The 20,752-nt window shown below is 34.3% G+C and overlaps 1 protein-coding gene across 11 annotated transcripts in view; it reads right to left on the bottom strand.

Moving 5' to 3' along the window:
• Positions 1–20,752, bottom strand: part of Klc (kinesin light chain) — an 82,920-nt gene that overhangs the window by 49,663 nt on the left and 12,505 nt on the right. For 5 of the 11 annotated variants that reach the window (XM_025301296.1, XM_025301274.1, XM_025301279.1 and 2 more), the window contains exons 3-7: positions 11,513–11,678; positions 10,683–11,398; positions 6,917–7,120; positions 6,798–6,809; positions 6,416–6,535 (exon numbers count right to left, since the gene is read on the bottom strand). In XM_025301296.1, the coding sequence (XP_025157081.1) occupies positions 6,416–6,535; positions 6,798–6,809; positions 6,917–7,120; positions 10,683–11,398; positions 11,513–11,678 (1,218 nt within the window). Of the gene's footprint in view, positions 1–5,474; positions 5,796–6,415; positions 6,536–6,797; positions 6,810–6,916; positions 7,121–10,682; positions 11,399–11,512; positions 11,679–20,752 lie in introns of those variants that run through there. The other 6 variants (XM_025301266.1, XM_025301291.1, XM_025301301.1 and 3 more) reach the window with 3 other exon arrangements.

Below are 20,752 nucleotides of genomic sequence, written 5' to 3'. Positions count from 1 at the left end.
ACAAAAAATTTGATAAATACGATAAAGTTTTCTGATACTGTATATGTTAAAAAATAAATAGCGTAAGGAGTTTATAAAAAACGAATATGTGTGCATATAAAATAATATATATACATGTTCGGATGAAGTCACTCACCCCCCTTCTGCACCACTTACAAAATTATATACTTCAAAAGTATGAAAAATAAGAAAATGTTATATTTAATTTTAAATAATACATTATGTAGATCTTATATATTTAGACTTACATTTCTTAAAATATTTAATTTCAAACTACAACAATGAACGCTAATTAAAACCTTTTCAAAAGTATCCAAAGGGCAATGTTTTTGCCAACATATATCAAAGACAAAATTTGGAGCTGCGTCCTTTGTACAAAATAATTACCAGATTTTTTTCTTTAGAGCGATTTCTTTCGAGTGGTAGTTCCGAACATTATCTTTGCGAATCTATATTACGTTAATATAGTTAAGCAAAGCTGCTCACTACTTACATAGTACTTCTAATCAATATGCATATACATTGCTTAAAAGAATTATGGCGTAAATAATTTATTGCCGAAAATTGGCCAACTTTGACTGGCAATTACTTCGCGAAAAATTATTGTAGACTAATGATTTTTTTTCAAAATGAAGCTTGAAGTCTCTACTTTAAGAATGTATCTTCATTTTTTGCATATGATGCACCCCTACTCCTGTAACCCCTGACATCTGAGGGTATGTTTGATATACTGAAAATTGCAAAGTTTGACAGAATACACGGACATGGACAATTTTTTTTTCAAGGACGCCGTTTGTATCATCATAAAGTTCAAATCTTCCCCTTCAATTTGAAAAAAAATGGAGTCGCTATAATTTTTTTTCGCAAAGTTATAGCTCTTCAAAAATATCGTTTCTGACCTTCGGGCCAAGTACCGGCCGGCGGATTAAATGACTGAAAATCATAGTGGAGCAACGGCAAAAGTGTTTATTGACATACGCATGCAAGCACGCGCGCATGTTTTTTAGCTCCTGGCTCGTGTTTTAACCACAGCCAACATTCCTACCATCGGCAAACAAACTCTCTCCGTGTTCTCCACGGCTCCGTATGATTTCTGAAGGGCTGTAACTCTGCGAAAAAAAATTGTAGCGATTCCATTTTTTCTTCAAATTGAAGGGGAAGATTTGAACTTTATGATGATACAAACGGCGTCCTTGAAAAAAAAATTGTCCATGTCCGTGTATTCCGTCAAACTTTGCGATTTTCAGTATACCAAATATGCCTTCAGATGTCAGGAGTTACAGAGGTATGGATGCATCGCATGCAAAAAATGAAGATATATTTTTAAAGTAGAGACTTCAAGCTTCATTTTGAAAAAAAAAAAAAAATCATTAATCTACAATAATTTTTCGCGAAATAATCGCCAGTCAAAGTTGGCCAATTTTCGACAATAAATTATCTATGCCATAATTCTTTTGAGCAGTGTATATATGTGTGTATATATGCGCGTAGTTTTAATAAATTTTATGAAAAAAAAGAAAGGAAGAGGTAAAGATACTTGAAATGTATCTGGAAGAGAAAAGATGAGAAGAAAAATAAATTATTTCATCATGAAATCGTCATTTCGTGATGAAGTCATCGTTATTTCATCTTAGATAGATCTATTTAAGAAAGTTTCATAGTTCCGCATTGGATGCATGTTGCACGCAATACAAACAAAAATTTCGGCACAAATTGCATTAGTAAAACTCATTTTGAACGACCTAAATTCGCGACAAAACTGATCTAATAGTATTCTATTTATAGTTTCATTTACAATTATTAACATGTAGACTGCCATGAAGGTCATCAGATAAATAGTGCTGTAATATTGCTGTAATATATATTCCATAGATGTATACATATACCGATATATAATGTGTAAACATTCATAAACTTTCAAACGTTTTTTAGCATCCCAAGAGTTTTCCACAAGTCGTCCAAAGCAAACTAAACGAAATGCAAGAGAACTAAGTCGTTTACCGTCGTTTCCGTAAAACAAAACAAGAAGCAAAAAACGATCAATACAATAACGAAAATATGAAACACATATAAATACATACATTCTCTCTCTCTCTCTCTCTCTCTCTCTCTCTCTCTCTCTCTCTCTCTCTCTCTCTCTCTCCCTCTCTCTCTCTCTCTTCTCTCCCTCCGCGAATCTTGAATCTCAATTCTTGAATCAAGATACAGTTAAAACAGTATTATATCACAGGTCGCAACTAGAAGCGATCAATAAGGCTGTATTTTTCATTACGCTATTTCGAAAGTTGCGAAGAATAACGACGATAAGCAAAGTCGCTATTGAAAGAAACTATCAACCAGAAATGTCAGTCTTTCATATTAATACAACAAATGTTCAATGTATCCCTTCTTGTCTTTTATACATGTATCATCTGATTTTTTTTCTTTTCTCGTACGTTCCTATATTTATTTTTGCAGCGTTTCTTACTGCAAATTAATAACCTTTCCCAGCAAGAATAAAATTATTATATAGTATAAATTTTAATTAAATTTATATTATTAATAAACTAATAATAGAAATTATTTTATATTATAAATAAAGTTATAAAACGTGATTACTCCATGATGCGATCAAACGTACCAATTCGTCGGAAAATTGTTGAGGAATAAAATAAGAAATAAAATGAAAGTCTTATCGCACACTAATGTTATCAAAGACCGATTTCACGCCGATTGTCCCTTTCAACGCCGCTTGAAAATCGACAAGTAGAATCTTACAGTGTGTAATAATGTATGTATTAAATAATAAAGTTTCCCGAATAAAATGCGAAATGCCCGCGTTATTACATATCGATAATCAAAGAGATCTCACAGGAAAACGGTATTTTACAATGATACTCGGATACTTGTGTTCACGCAAGAAGTAAATACTTTTTCGATACTTGTATTGCGCTATTGTAAGATTTTTAATATTTAGCAGTAACATTTTATTTATTTATTTTTTTATAAAAGAGGAAGTAAAACAATGAGAAAGAGAATGCACTTTAATTCTTGAGTACTTGTTAAATCAATTTGACCAAACAATTTCTTCAGTTTTGCTCTTAGTCATATGTTTTATATAAAAAAGAAATGTTTCTCGCTTGAAGAAAATCTTGCTATGGTGAATGATATATAATTTCATTTATAATCTAATAAACATACAGGGTCTTTCAGACCACCCAGGTCACCCGATGTTTTCGTAAACGCGACATTTTAGAGAAAAATGTTTCAGACAAAAGTTGTAGGGCTTCAAATAATCTATTTACTGATGCTATAAATTTGACTTTGGGATAACGTTGAAAAGCCCAGTCAAGATCAACATAAAAATCTTAAATAGAAGCTTCAATTTTTTATTATATCATCTTTTTCCACCAATTAATTTGAACAACTTTTGTCTGAAACATTTTTTATTTGCCTAATATTTTTTGAGATATTTAAGGATAACTTGGTAACTTTTTCAATATTCAATAACTTACGATATCTCGCTAACTGTTTGTCGGGATAAAAAAATGATACTAGACTTTTCTATTCTATTTGGTCTCAAGAATATATTGTTACAATAGCGCCCTGACTTTTGTTAATTTGATGATTTTAGAATTTCGAAAGATCGATAAATTAGCAAAAAATAGAGCATTATTGTACCAATATATTCTTGAGACCAAGTAGAATAGAAAAGTCTAATACCATTTTTTATCTCGACAAACAGTTAGCGAGTTATCATAAGTTAAATATTAAAAAAGTTACCAAGCTATCCTTAAATATCTCAAAAACATTAGGCAAATAAAAAAATGTTTCAGACAAAAGTTGTTCAAATTAATTGATGGAAAAATCTTTGAAGCCCTACAACTTTTGTCTGAAACATTTTTCTTTAAAATGTCGCGTTTACGAAAAAATCGGGTGACCCGGGTGGTCTAAAACACCCTGCATAATCTATAGCTTTAAATCACAAACATATGCGCGCGCACAAAATTTATCTATATACTTAATTAAATTTATCTATATTCTATAAGGAATAATCTTGACAATTTCCAGTTTTTACTGTGACATCTTTCCTTGCCTCTGAATCTTTTCATTTTAAAGATCTAATATAAAATCTACCTAGTATATTATTCGAAATTTAATTTAACATTTTCTTCTCATTTTTCATATTGTTTATAAATCCTTAATAATTCTAAGTAAATTTCATCAAGCAAACAATTTTACTTTCATATAACAAAGAATAGAAAGATCTTTGAAAAGATTTTTGAAAAGATCTCTTTAAACCTCAAGATACCGCATTTAAGCAAAAACAAGAGTGCAATCTTTCTTATTTACAACCATCTACTCTTAAGTCTTTCAATATTCAAAATTTAATGTTCAATCCATTTGATATTTAATTAAATATTAGTTTAATATTATTTATTTAATATCTAATCAAGAAATATTGATAACAATATTCAATTTCAAAGTACAATTCCAGTGTAACAATGATTAATCTTAAAACTCTTAATTTTCTGTTGCATCTTAGATTGTAATGAAGATTAGAGCCGGTTGTTCCAACCTCTTGGTAAGTTAACTGATAGTTAAATCATATGTTTGTTTTTGTTTTTCCTTCATGTTAGACAAAGACATACATATGATTTAACTATCAGTTAACTTATCAAGGAATTGGAACAACCTGCCCTTAGAAATGGCACGCAGAAATTTCAAATATACATTTTCTTATCTTGGACATCACTAATCAAGAATTCCACAGCCACAAACAATACAGCTTCAAACGAAAAAAATATGTCCATAAGAAAATACTTGTAATTGATTGAACAAATTCATAAAATTTTCTTTTTGTTTCAATAAGTTAGCCGTAAATGACTAATAGTTAGCAATAAAATAACAATAAGATTAACATGTGTTCAATATATACAATTAAAATTAACATGTGACTTATTTATTAACTATAATTTCATTTTTATTTTCTTACTTTTATCTTATGACCTTTCATTAATTATTGGAGCAAAAGGAAAGTGTTCGTTTAAATCTGTTCCATAGATGTGTTGTAAATATATCTTTTTATTCCAACATATTTCACAAGAATTTTGAGCATATATTTTTTTTCGCTTCTGATATCAATATAAAGTGACTACAGCAAGGAAACAAGTCTTGAAGACAATTCTCACGTTTATGAAAGTAACAATCAATATCTTTACTTTATATTATATGGTCGGTATATAAATTTTATATAGAGTTATATTCATATCTCCATTAGACAAGTACTCGTTAATCAAAGTCTATACTCTTCGAGTTTCTCCCTCTCTCTGTCTTTCTGCCTCTCTGCCTCTCTCTCTCTCTCTCTCTCTCTCTCTCTCTCTCTCTCTCTCTCTCTCCCCCTCCCTCCCTCCCTCCCTCCCCCCTCTCTCCCCCCTGTCTCTCTCTCTCTCTCTCTCTCTCTCTCTCTCTCTCTCTCTCTCTCTCTCTCTCTCTCTCTCTCTCTCTCTCTCTCTGTATCTTTTTCAATCACTTTGAAGAAAGGTGAAATACCGGTATCTCGGCATGCGATGACGTCGAGTGCAAAGTCGTGGAAATGACAACTGTACGTGGCAGATAAAATAAAAGCTAAACGCGCGAAACGGAGCAAGGTGTAGTCTCCTCGCCTACGTGGAGGACGAATGTATGCCGAAAGCTTGGAAGATCTTGTTTTTGAAACCGGGTTTGTTAGGACTAGCACTGTCGTGGTGGCCGCCGGCCGACTGTCCCTCATTGTGCAGCAGCGCCCTTTGCACCAACGGCAGCGTGCTGTTCGTCTGGCGTTCGTTCGAGTTGCACGTGTGCGTGCGCGTTCGTGCGTGACGTTGACGTGGATTCGGTCAGAATTCGGGGGAGGGCCAGGATGAACGTTCAACGAAAAAAGAACAAAAAGAAAGAAGAAAAGGAGATAGTAGACTTAGGCTTTCTTTCTCTCTCTTTCTAGTTCGTTCGCGAGTGTTCGTTCACGTCTATATGAAGCATGCACGATAGATAATAGCAGTAATAGTAGTAGTAGCAGTAGTAATAATCGTAGTTGTAAGTAATAGTGGTAGTGTAATAATAGTGATGATAATAGTTTGGTAATGATAACGTAATTAGTCGTGATAATGGTGGAGGTGATAATGGCGGCGACAGCAGCGGTGGTGATGGTGGTGATGATAGTGATAGTGGCAGTAGTAGTAATGGTAGTAATAGTAATAGTAGTGGCAGTAGTAATAGTAGTGATGGTAGTATATAATATTGATAATGATTGTAGTCGGGATGATGATGATGATGATAGTGGTGGTGGTAGAGGTGATAATAGTAGCAGTAGCGGTAGTGGTAGCAATAGTAAAAGTAATAGTGCAAGTAGATACTAATGAGTAATAGACGACGATAAGGATATCAAGATACTCACCTCATCGTGGCTCTGTTCATGCTCGCTGTTCACCAAACTGGAACGGGAGCCGCGTCTTGTAGAGCCTTTCTCGTCACCCAACAACTGCGCCACTCGAGCCTTATTCACCAGCTCCAATGCCTACAGGATAATAGAATATGAGACGAACAAATAAGCGAGGAACATAATTGTGTAAAGGTTTTGAAATTTAGCTTTCAGATAGAACTTATTCGCATAGTTTACAGAGACATCATGGAAATAAGAAACGACAGGACAATGTCCATAAACTTAGAGATTATGATTTCGTGTGTGCAAGAATTTCCGAGAGCGAGATTCAATTTTGTCGTTTTAATTAAATGCAAGCGGCATTCGCTAAGATTCGTGTCGAGTGTGTTTTACTCACTTGCTGCACATGCTGCGTGGAAGAAATATAAATTCGCATTAGTCAGTGATGTTAGTAGGCCGAATATTAGCTATTAATAACTGCGTTTAATAATATACAATTAATAATCGCACAAATACCTCTCTACGTGATCTCATAGCACAGTCTTCCAAAGTCTCCGCGGCCTCGTATTTGCCCTGCCTACGATACAACGCGCCCAGATTTTTCAAAGTAGTCGTGACAGTCGGCGAATCCACTTTCGCTGCCTTGTGCCAACCACCATATTCACCATATGGTGTGTTCTCTTTATTCCTGTGCTTATTTTCCTCTCTCTCCTCGGCAACCTGAAAAATGTCAACACACATATATTAATATATAATTTATCTTTCTATCCTATCTTTTCTCATAATTTAAAATAAAACCCATTTAATGCTACAATAACTTTATAGTGCTTAGAAGATTATAATTAGTTTATACAACATTTCGAAACATTTGCAGCGTTAAATAAATTTTATCTTAATTCTTAATGATATTCATTTTACAGCTGCTTATTGATTATTCGAACGAAGGAAAAATTTCCGATATATATTAAGTCATTAAGTACGAAATGTCCGATTTCGAATCAAAAGTTTGATTTATTATATCTCAAACTAGAAATAGTACAATTAACCAAAGTATACACCTAAACTATTGACACAGTTCTGCCATCTTAACAGTAGCTTATCTATGCCAGCAGTAAAGAAGCCTGAAAAGCAGGTGACAAAATCGCGAAAGGCATTTTTCGCAGTTTGTTGAAAATTGAATATTTTTTCTTGTAAGAAATGATCTAGTGCCTAAAAGAAGTAGTAGTCAGTTGGTACAAGATCTGGTGAATACGGTGGGTGACAGAGAGTTTCCAAATCTAACTAGTTTGAGTAACGTAGTTTGTGCGACATGTGGTCGAGCGTTGTCTTGCAAGAGGATTAGCCTGTCTCTATGGACCAATCTTAGCTGTTTAATCGCAAGTATCCTCATCATTTCGTCCAGTTGATTACAGTAGACATCCGCTGTAATTGATTGACCAGGTTTCATGAAGCTATAATGGATAATATAATGCCAACGCTGAACCACTAAACAGACACCATTAGTTTTCTTTTGTGAATATTCGGTTTCGGATTGTGTTTCGGCACTTCATTTATATCCAACTATTATGCCGAACGCTTGCGATTGTCGAAAAGAATCCATTTTTCATCACACATAACAATACGATATAAAAATAGTTCGCCTTTATGTCGTGATAGTAAAGAAAGGCAAGAGACCACTTTTCTTCTGACGCTTGTTTAATTCATGCGGAATCCATCTATTCCATTTCTTTACCTTGCCGATTTGATTCAAATGGTCCAATATTGTTGCAATAGTAACATTAAACCTTGCTGCTAATTCACATATAGTTTGAGATGTATCTCCATTACAGCTTTCAGCTCATCATTATTCATCTTGGTTTCGGGTCGCCCATGCGGCTCATTTTCAAGATTAAAATCGCCAGAACGAAACTTCACAAATCATCGACGTACTATGCATTCATTAGCCACATCTTTACCGAACTCGTTGATACTTCGAGTTGTCTGTGCTATATTGGTTCCACAACAGAACTCATATTCGAAAATAACATGTTTTTGACTTATCCACGATTACACAAAAATTTCTGTAATAAAGACAACTTGAAAGATAATCACAAACCAAAACATGCGTTTCAAAGAATGATGATGTATCTTCATAACAAAAAAACTAAGAACTATAAAAAGTGAAATTGAATTGTTGAGTGAAAAAATTGAAAAATTTTTGAAACGCTTTCCGCTCTCCTTCAATTTTGTAAAATTTGAATATATAGTTGCAAAGAGTATGAAATACACTACAACTTTCATATAAACCATTTGTACATATGCCTCATATTTTAAAAGATATATGCTAAAAATGAAAATGGTTTCTTTTCGAAGGGTGGTTTCACCTCCTCAGACTGGATTTCCGCACGAACATAGAATAATTTTGCATTACGAATGATATACTTTATTTCCACACAAAGTTTCATAATTTTTTGAATTTCCGGGTTCCCTACCTTTCCTTGTTCGTATTTAAGGAAATCGAACATTTCATATTTAACGATATGATATTCCTAATATTAGGAAATGAAATACATATGTACTTGTCTCAAAATAGCTAGCAACTGCATTTGGAAAGAATAAGATGTAATACACAAAAAAAAAATAAATAAACATTCTTCTTTTATCTTTCAGCAACTCACGGAGGTTCATTTTATAGATTCTTATGAGTATTATGAGAAATTGTGGTTACATTTAAATATGAGCGTTTATATAGAGCGGTATTTTTGAGTACCATCAGGATATAAAAGGTTCAGACGTTTTTTATTAAGTGAACAAAAAAGTTCTGGACTTTTAGATTTCATATAGTCACAAAGCAAAACATACGTTTGAATAATGATGTACCTTCATAACAAAAAAACCAAGAACTGTAAAAGTAAAGTGTCAGAAATATCGACTGTCGACTTAGTACTTAAGGAAATCGAACATTTCATATTTAACGACCTAATAAATGTGTTTAATCGATCACAAGAGTTGAAATAAACATATATGATCATTTTGTGATCGATCACGAGAGTTGAAATAAACATATATGATTATTTTATGATCATACACAGTCTGTCCCAGATACGATGAGACTGGTTCCATCAAAGTTCTTAGCGCAGCGATATCTATGAGTGAATGACAGTAGGTGAATGTTCTATCCTCCATCTACTTAACTTCAAAATTTGAGCGAATTCGGTTTATATTTCACTGTGGTTTGACATTTTATGTAAAGTCACTTTGTGTACGTCGGTCGAAAAATCAACTTTTAAATTGGGTAAAAGTGGTGCAGAAACGTCCGAAACGCTAAAAAATGTGTACGGAGATGAATGCATGTCCCGTGCACAGGTTTTCCGTTGGTTTGGCCGATTCCGTGACGGTCGTGAGGATCTTGCAGACGATGACCGAGCACCGCCGTCAAAAACCACTCGCAATGAAGAAAACATCGAGAAAGTCAAAGAAATTCTTCGAAGCGACCGCTGTGTGTCTGCCCAGATATTATCTGGGAGTTCTACAATGATTATGGGCCAGAATTCGACGAGTTCGACCGGAATATCGAGAGCCAGGCAGTTGGTTTTTGTTGCACGATAATGCACCATCGCACAAAGCCATCATGGTACGTGAATTCTTGACCAAAAAAGGCATCATTGTTATCGATCATCCACCGTATTCACCTGATTTGGCTCCGTGCGACTTCTGGCTATTTCCCAAACTGAAATTGGCGATGAAAGGAAATCGTTTCGATACCATCCCGGTCATCCAAAAGACTTCGACTGCCATACTAAAGGCCATTCCAGCCGATGATATAAAAAATGTTTCGAAAAATTTGTTGAACGTTTCCAGCGCTGTATTGACTCAGAAGGAGACTATTTTGAGTAAACAAGAATAAAAATAAAAATAATAAACGCTTTGTATTTTTTTTTAGACCAGTCTCATTGGATCTGGGACAGACTGTGTATATGTTTATTTCAACATATTTGGCAAACATACTTTGCGCTAGGCAGATATTGTAATTTCCCAGCTTTAAATGTTGTTGCAACTTTCTATTAGCAAAGGTTACATCAATAAAATAGAGGCAATAATCATACAAATATAATTTAATATAGAGTTGCAAGTAAAAACTTATAAATTTGAGAAAAATTTTATATCATATTTGTGTAATAAAAAAAAATAAATTTTGAACTGAATATTCGCTTCATATATACAGAGATGATAAGGAGTTAACGATCAGCGTTAAAATTTCATAAATCAACTACGATATGGTGCTAAGGAGTCAATCTTATACCTGCCAAATCGGCTTGTTGTCGCCGTCGATAGCACCGAATTCCCTCTCGTGCGCCCGCGTGAGCACCTGTTTGTATAGCACCTCGGCGTCTTTGTATTTGCCTTGCTTGAGGAAACACGAGGCTAGGTTGTTCTTCGTCTTGGCGACGTTGGGATCGTCTGGACCCAGCTTGGCCTCGTAGATCTCGAGTGCACGTTGATAATAGCGTTCGACTTCCTCGTATTTGCCCTGGTTCTGACACAACAGCGCCAAATTATTCAACTGTTTTGCGACGTCAGGGTGATCACGACCCAATACTTTCTCGCGTATCTCTAGCGCACGCTTGCACAATGGCTCCGCTTCCTTGTATTTGCCTCGTTTCCCGTACAGCACTGCCAAATTATTGAGAGTCGCCGCCACAGCGGGGTGATTTTCACCTAAAGTCTTCTCGCGAATAGCCAGGGCGTCGTTCAGTAAATTCGCCGCTTCCTTATACTTGTTCTGGTCGCGGTATACAAGTGCGAGAATGTTCAACATGGTAGCCACGTCCGGGTGGTCATGACCGGAGGTCTTCTCTAAGTCCTCCAACGCTTGCTTGCACAACGGTACTGCGACTTCATAGCGACCTTGACTCGCATATTGAATCACTAGGTTATGCAAGGTGCGCAGTCGCGCCGGTATTTCGTAACCAGCGTTCACTTGCTGCGCAAATTGTGATGGTGGAGTCGGAGATATGGCTGCAAATTAATAGAAAGAGCAATAAAAGGATTTTATTAGCCACCAATAAACCATACACACTGGCAATTTCCACGTAACATAGTTATTTCTTGAAAAAACAAAATGTTACATACATTTACTATTGCGATCATCCGCATCATCATCAGGAAAAAGGTCCACAACGGGGTCATCTTTCGGCCTATCCTTAGCATTTTCATCCTCTGTCGACGGATCGGGATCGTATTGTCGCATACTGGCCATAAAGTCTAAATGCCTCTTCTCTTCTTCTAGTTGAGCGACCTACAAAATACAGTTGCATGAAATTCTCGAAAATTTAAAATGAAACAGGGACATTACGATAAAATGTATCAATATACATATCCCAAAAATAACTGGAATGGCTCTATTTTAAAGAAATTAATGGCGCCTTCTGTTGGTGGGAGATTGAGTTGGGAAGTGTCAACCTTCCTTAATAACCTGTAAAAATTTCATGACATTTCGTTTACTAGAAGCTAAGATATGATGCATTTAAATGACAGTAGTTTGATGCCTTGATCGAATTGGCGATTGTTGCACGATAATGCACCTTCCCATTGTTTGTCAATTGTCACTGAATTTTTTGACCAAAAATCAAATTGAATGTAGTGAATACGAGGGATGTTGAAGCAATAACATTTGATTTTTGGTTAAAGAATCAGTGACAATTGACGAACAATGAGAAGATGCATTATCGTGCAACAATTGTCAATTCGACCGAGGTCAAACTACTCACTTAAATGCATCGTATCTTGGCTTCTAGTGATTGAAATGTCATGAAATTTTTACAGGTTATTAAAGAAGGTTGACACTTCCTAACTCAATCTTCCAGTAACAGAAGGCGCCACTAATTTCGTTAAAATAGAGCCATTCCGATTATTTCTGGAACAAAGAATGTATTAATTCGTCCAATAATATATAAAACGCGCAAACTAAAAGGTTATAATAAAAATAATTCTTTATGCGTATTATTTCTATATATATTACTAATTATAATAATATAAATTTTCTTATTTAATAATTTACAACCTATGAAAAAATCAAACAATTTATCTTGTTTTCTAATTAACATAACGAAACTAACCTGATAATGATAGCTAAATCATAAATATCTTTCGTAAACCATTTTTTAATTTATTTATATACAATATTTTTCTAAGATTGCAGCAAACGTCGACAAACAACATCGTTTTTCATAATCAATTTCATTAAAACATCTGCTTCGTGAGTTTTGTTTAGTTTATTTATCGTTTAGTTATCAATAAGATATCTATCAAACTTCGCTTACATTCAACATCTGTACAAGAAAAAACATCTTGTTTATTTCACATCTCATTGACGTAATATCGATATTAAGCAAATTATTTTCAGTCTCGCGAAGTGTGTAAGCTAATATCGATCTTAGCACGTTTATTTATTATCACCGTGTTTCAACTATACGTAAAAAATTAGCACCTGTCATTAATTTGTGACGTAGCAGTATAAATAGATGTACCATATACATTGAAATGGAACAAAAATACCTGTCGACTATAATTGATTAACTGCTCGAAATTCTCTTAACATCGCGTTACTAGGTTACGTCCAATTAGGTTAATAAAATCTTTTTAATAATATATATTATTAATTTATCATTTATAGATTACATAAGAAAAACAAGGGGGAATAATATGTCAAAACGATAAACTGTTACTATGATAGCTTTATCTTAACATCTATAAATGGCCGCGTTCAGTAGAACAAAGTGATCAGTGAGCACTTAGTGATTATTGTCTGTGATTGGAGCATTCTTTTAGATTCTTCATAGATCCAGAAGTATTTACCAATCAGGAGCGAAAATCACTAAGCGCTCACTGATCATTTTGTTCTGCTGAACGCAGCCAATGTACATGACTGAAAGATATTAACAATAAGCAAAATATACAGGGTGATCCGAAATTCCCGCATTCGGAGTACAAGACATGATACTTTATGCTAAAATAAACAACTTTTTCTTTTAGCATAATTGCGTCCGACAAGTAGTTTTTGCAGGAGAACGTGTTAAAGTTAATGAATAAGCGCTCTTGTCTATGTAGCGCTCAGGACCGGCGCGCGTGTACCTAGTCAGAGACTAAGGGCCATAGCACAGACTTCTGCATAACGCTTAATATATAACGCATAAGAGAATCAACCAATCAGAGTTCTTCATTTCTATCCTGAAGAAGGATGTGCTCTGGCCCTAATATTCATAAATAATGTCTTTTAAGACGCTTATGTGGCTCTGTTGTGATTAGTTTACGACATCTTAAAACTGTACTTAAGATAATCTTAAATAATAAGAATTAACTATGAACAATATCGGGATTTGACCTTCTTCCATATTGTATAGCTTAAATAATGAAAAGTTAATAAAATAAATACTGCCTTTATTTCTTATGTAATAAATGAATCAAAAGTTGTCTGATTGCACAATATCATCTGAAAATAAAAACTATAAATATATAAATAATAATATGCTTTGCGAGTTCTATGTACATGGAATATAAAATGTCTATCTTCATATATCTATCGACTTTCGTCAGAATAACGTCACTAACAATGTCAATCCTGGCTTTCATTTTAAAATTATTTATGATTATTTTACAAAATTTTTTTTTAAATAACCATTTTTTATGATATTTATTTTGCGATTTTTTTAGTTATATAGTCACCATATACACTTATATAGGGTATCTCATTTAACTCGAAACATCAAAATAACTCGAAAACAAAGAAAAAAAACAAAAATCACTGAAACACGTGTCGAACGAATTCTGAGGACGAGTAAAATGGCATGATTCCTTTTTTTATTTGGTGGATATCCTCAAGGTGATTTTAAGGTTAACTTTGTGATTTCAAATGAAAATCTATATTTTTTATGACAGAAGCATATTCTACGTAAAAAAAAAAACAATTAACTCTTGTCCGAAAAATTTTGTTATTTGATCATTACTTTCGGAGATATCGTACGAAGTAATTCCAATTTTTATTCGAAACAAATAAAATAAACGTATCACAATAAAATGATGGTCTTCCATTTCCAAACATTTTGATCTGACCAATAATGCATATTATGCCGATTAACTTTTCTATTATTGGTAAAAGTAAATTCATCAGAAAATCACGATCATATGAAAATCTCATGTTTACAAGTATTCCGTACCTCGTGTTTATACTGAACAAAAGAAGCGCAATCGCACCGCTGAGATGTTTTGATTTCGGTTTTATTTTCTGATGAATCTACTTTTACCAATAATGGAGAAGTTAATCGGCATAATATGCATTATTGGTCAGATCAAAATCCGAGATGGCTTCGCGAAGTAGAACATCAACGTCCATGGTCTGTCAATGTTTGGTATGGAATCATTGACGATAAAATAATTGGTCCTTCTTTCATCAATGGTACGCTGAATGGAATAAAATATGAAAACTTCTTGGATGTAGAATGACCCGTGCTACTCGAAGAAATAAGCCTAGCAGATAGAAGAAATATGTGGTTTCAGCAAGACGGATGCCCAGCTCGCGTTATGCATGCCAAATAATGAATCAGAAATATCTTGGTCGCTAGATAAGTCGGGGAGGTCCATCCAATTAACTGGCAAGGTCGCCTGATTTAACACCATTAAATTTTTATTTATGGGGCCACCTTAAAGAAAAAGTTTATCACGATCGACCAACCACACCAGAAAACATGAAAGAGCGAATCCGAAATGCTTGTCGCGATATCCGTCCAGAGACTTTATTATCAGTGCATCGATCTTTTATTAATCGCATTAACAAATGTTTGGAAATGGAAGGCCATCATTTTGAGCATTTATTGTAATACGTTTATGTTATTCGTTTTGAATAAAAATCGGAATTACTTCGTACGATATCTTCGAAAGTAATGATCAAATAAAAAAATGTTTCGGACAAAAGTTAATTGTTTTCTTACGTAGAATATGCTTCCGTCATAAAAATATAGGTTTTCACTTGAAATAACAAAGTTGACCTTAAAATTACCTTAAGGATATCCACCAAATGAAAAAGGAATCATGCCATTTTACTCGTCCTCGGAATTCGTTCGACACATGTTTCAGCGATTTTTTGTTTTTCTTCTTTGTTTTCGAATTATTTCGGTGTCTCAAGTTAAATAGGACATCCTGTATACACAGACTGCTTTTTTGTGAGAGATTTGAAAATATAAAAAACAACTATATTCCTTTTCCATTGCTATCTTCGTCTAAAGCCTGCAGCAAACGACGCAGTTTCTCGTGTTAAATTACATGCAAGCTAGCATACTAGCTACAAAGCTCGAAATTTTTTATGTTGTGTGTTATCATGCATGCTAACATGCTAGTTTTTAAAGGATAGGATATATAGTTTTATAAAATAGATGCTATTTTCTTTGCATGATTTTAAGCTGAGTCAGCGTGTACAAGTAGGATTCGTCCTTATATGCATCAATTAGCACTTCTACCGTTTGTTTTGTTTACCCTATTGCCATCACAATATATTTTTTCCTTCTCCATCACAAAATTAAAAAATTACTTTAATTAAAATAATTTTATATTTCAAATATTAATTTTATATTTCGCAAATATTTTACATTTCAAATTAGAAGAAAATTAACAGATAAAGAAATAATCTATGCCATGTTTTTAACTTATCTGTTAACTTTATTTATGCTATTTCTTTAACTTATCTGTTAATTTTCTTTTTCTTTTAATTTGCTGCAAAGTTATTTCGCATACTTCGTTTTCATTTATTAGTTTTCATTTATTCCTTTATTGCTAAATTATATACTTATTTCATTTGAAAGATATGACTTATTTTAAAGGTAAAGTACAATCTATTAAGCTGGCAAGAAAGTTATGTCGTTTTTTCTTCTATGTGAAAAGCGATTTTTTCATACAAAGCAAAAACTTTATTCTGTAATACATTCCCAGATAGCACCGGACATCCAATGGATGTACTTTTCACGTCCAATTTATGTCCGTATGTCCGATTTACGTCCGTGGACATAAATTGGACGTAACAAGGATGTCCTTATTGAACATCGGACCTGTAGGACGTCCATCGGACGTCCTATGTCCGAAGTTATGACAAACGTACGTCCTATGGACATCTTTTGTAAAAAAAATGGACATATAACAGACGTCCAATGGACATCCGTGTGCTGTCTGGGTTGTTTAATTCAATGACTTTTTGCTATCTGTTTAGTATCTTCATGATTCCGGCCTCGTAGAACTTCTAGTTCTTATCGGTGAAAAACTGATCTAAATATGATTTGATAGCCTCATCAAAATCAAATTTTTTCCCTTCAAAAAATTTTACAAGAAATGAAATAAATGATAATTTGTTGGTGCAAGATCAAGCCGATATGATGAGTATAATAACATATCCCACCCAAGCTGCAACAATTTCTGCGGCGGGTGACTAATGATGTATGTGGTCTAACGTTGTCATGGTCAAAGACAATACCTTTACGATTCACCAGTTCTGGTCGCATCTGCTTGATTGCTTCGTGTAATTTGTCCAATTGACAACAGTACAATTCTGAATCAATCGTTTGATTACGTTTAAGCAGTTTAAAAAATATAATACTCTTGTAATCCCATCAAACAGATAGCAAAATCTTCCTTTAATAAATGTCTACTTTAGAAGTGCTCTGCACTGTTTACTCAATTATCTTTTTCGTTCCATATTGTCGCAAACAATCTATTTTTTATCGCCAATTAACATTCGTTTAAAAAATAAATCGTTCTGCTGACGTTTCAAGAGAAAATCGCTTATATGGATGCGTTTGGTGAGATGAATTTCTTTGAGCTCATGTGGAACCCAAGTTTGTTAACGTATCCAAATTGTTTTAAATAGTTTTCAATCATGTATGTGATAAATTTAGTTTCTCAGCGATCTTTCGTGTCGTATAATGGTGGTTGAATTCAAACAATGCTTTTATTTTGTCGTCATCAATCTCAACTGGCCGGCCTGACGGTGGTGCATCTTTCACAGAAAAATCTTCTGAATGAAAACGAGCAAGCCCACATTGACACTGACGTTCTGTTAAGGATTCCTCACTATATATAGCACATAAGTTGTGAAGAGCTTACACAGTGTTTTCTCCTTTTTAAAAATTTTTAAAAATAAAAAAAGTAAAATATGGAGGGAATGCTCGTTTTGATTTTCAATTTTTAACTCAATGTCAAACAAACAAATCTTTACCAAATAATGCACTTTTTTTTTAAAGAGAGCTTGAAATGTCAGCTATTAAACAATATAAAGGATTATAAGTTTTGAAATTAAATTAATTGTGTTTAATGACAAGTAAATCCATCTATCTGTAAAAACACGACATGACTTTATTACCAATCTGATAATACAGCTGAAAAGATTTTAGCTCTAAATGCATTATACATGCGAAACAAAAACCAACAACGCTTAATATTTTATCTAATGAGAGCCGATAAATAGGATTTATATTGTCATCACTTATCAACTGGCAGCCTATGAAATGGCTTTTTATTGGCAACGCTTCTTCATCGGCAACCTGTTAATGGACTCTTTTTTAAAACTGCTAGAAGTATCAAAATAATAAAAAAATTCTGATGTGTCGTATTTCTGCTATTAATGAATAATGATAATGTTTTCCTGTTTGTTGTAACAATTTTGACCTTTCTGAATCCTAATAATAAATATGAATAATGGATAATAAATGGATAATAAAAACGAATCGTGTTTAGATTATTTATCAGAGCATTCTAGTTGCTCTTTGAACAGCAAAGATAGTAACATAATTATTCAAAAACATTTAGATATCTTATGCAAGTAATTAAACTATGCACTCAACTTTCAAACAAAATATTTTTATTTTTGATATTTTTATTTTGTTTCACATTCTCCCATGCAATAATAAAAACTATGCCAGTATTACTGGAGAATCTGCATTCGAATTAATCGGTCTATTCTATGTATCCATTTAATTCACAAATAGTATTAGGTATAGAAATAAGTTTCCGCCCGTTTTAAATATAAATTAGTCGTTTATTTAAACAAAAAAAATATAAAATAATTTTATTCAAAGTACGCCCCATTGGAAGCAACAACTTTCTCCCATCTTTCAGGTAGTAAACGGATTCCTTGAAGAAAAAAATCAGGTTCTTTTGACTCGATCCATTCATTAAGCCATTTTTCGATGTCTTTATGAGAAGTGAACCGCTCTGAAAGGGCCGACTGCATGGACCGAAATAAGTGGAAATCCAAAAGAGCAATATCTGGTGAATACGGTGGGTGGGGCAAGTTTTCCCAATTCAATCCTTCCAAGTATTTTTGGACCGGTTTTTCAACGTGGGGCCTAGCGTTGTCTTGTAGCAAAATCAGCTTGTTGTGCTTATTATCCCATTCCGGTCATTTCTCTTTTAAAGCTCGGTTCAAACGTATTAACTGCAGTCGGTAGCGATCGCCAATGATGGTTTCGGACGGTTTTAGAACCTTATAATAAATAACGCTCTTCTGATCTCACCAGATGCATAACATAACTTTCGAACCGTGGATATTCCGTTTTGGAGTTAATGGACGTGGTTTACCTGGCACCACCCATGATTTCAGTCATTTGGGATTGTCGTAGTAAATCCATTTTTCATCGCCAGTGACAATTCAATGCAGAAAACCCTTCCTTTTTTATCCTTGAAGCAGCTTCTTGCACGTCACCAGACATCTTTCAATGACTCTCTCTTTCAATTGATGCGGCACCCAATTTCCTGATTTTTGGACCATTCTCAACGCATGTAAACGTTTCTCGACGGTAGATTTATCAACATTTAACTCATTTGAAAAATCTTCGAGCGTTCGACTCGGATCTTCTTCGAGTAAATTTTGCAGTTGTGCATCTTCGAATTTTTTAGGTGCCCTTTCGCGTTCTCGGCCGCTCACGTCATAATCACCACTTCGAAAACGCCGAAACCACTCTTTACACGTGGTACTTGACGGAGCATGATCACTGTAAATATCAATAAGTATTCGATGCGTTTCAGTAACATTTTTCTTCAGAATATAGTAATGGAGTAACATTCCCCGCAAATGCTGCTTCGTTGAGATAAATGCCATTTTCGACGCGAAAAAAAAAATGTTTACGCTTCAAACGAATGTCTACTACTGTGATTCAAAGCACACAAATACACTTTCAAAACACAGGTATAGCCGTTCCATCAAACACGAAATTAGTACCACTACCGATATCTTTCTGAAAACTTATTCCCATACCCAATAGATAAAATGTTAGTAGCACGCAACGTAACTCACAGAGCAGCGCACAACGAGCCAATCAGTAAAAACAGTAATAAAACATACATCATGTGCCGTAAGCTTAACTTTTCCATAATATGATAAAATAAACAATAAACATGAACATGACAATGAAATGACAATAAAAATAAAACTAAATAAAAGTCAGATGTCTAGGAACATAGTTTCACTAATACCTGAATATTGATTAGATCGAGAGTTTCCAGACATTTTCGTCTAGACGCATTCATTTCTACGTATTCATCGTGATTGCTGATCACTTGAAGAATCATCACTAATGCTCCAAAGCAGCTATAATTAATGTTTGATGTCGCGTAAAATAATAAAGTTTAGTCCGTTCTGATGTTATGCATAATCAGCAAAAAAAATTACATTCAGATGATCAAGTCATAATATTAGGTTGTCTAAAAAATATTGAGCCTTTGGAGGTCAAAATTGATAATATGTTTATTGTTATTGAAAATAACATTATGAAACCACATATACATCATTTCGTTCGATGACCTTCTTTCCATTTTTCCGGCAACACCATGATCTCGTCTCTATAGAACTTCTTTGGTTTCTGGTCAAAAAATTGTAACACGTGGTTTTCACAGGCCTCTTTTGAAACTAATTTAACACCATTCACGGAGTTCTGCAGAGACTGAAACAAATGATAGTCTGACGGTGCCAGGTCCGGGCTATACGGTGGATGCATTAAAACCTCCCAGCCAAGTTCTCTCAATTTCTGACGGGTCGTTAAAGATGTATGCGGTCTAGCGTTGTCAGCGTGGTATACGACACCCTTTCTGTTGACCAGTTCCGGCCATTTCTTTTGAATTGCTAGGTGCAATCGCGCTAATTGTCGACGGTACAGGTCTGAGTCTATCATTTTGCTTGGCGGCAGCAGCTCGTGATGCACGATGCGCTTCCAATCCCAACAATCACACAGCATAACCTTCCTGGGCGTCAATGTAGGCTTTGCCACAGACTGTGGAGCTTCTCCTCGCTTCGACCACGATCTTTTTCGCACATTGTTGTCGTAGGTTATCCACTTT

This window comes from Harpegnathos saltator, unplaced genomic scaffold (genome assembly GCF_003227715.2).
Source record: "Harpegnathos saltator strain DR-91 unplaced genomic scaffold, Hsal_v8.6 scaffold112, whole genome shotgun sequence".
Lineage (NCBI taxonomy): Eukaryota > Metazoa > Arthropoda > Insecta > Hymenoptera > Formicidae > Harpegnathos > Harpegnathos saltator.
Note: the sequence above shows the minus strand (reverse complement) of the source record. Positions and strands in the feature narration are given on the sequence as shown.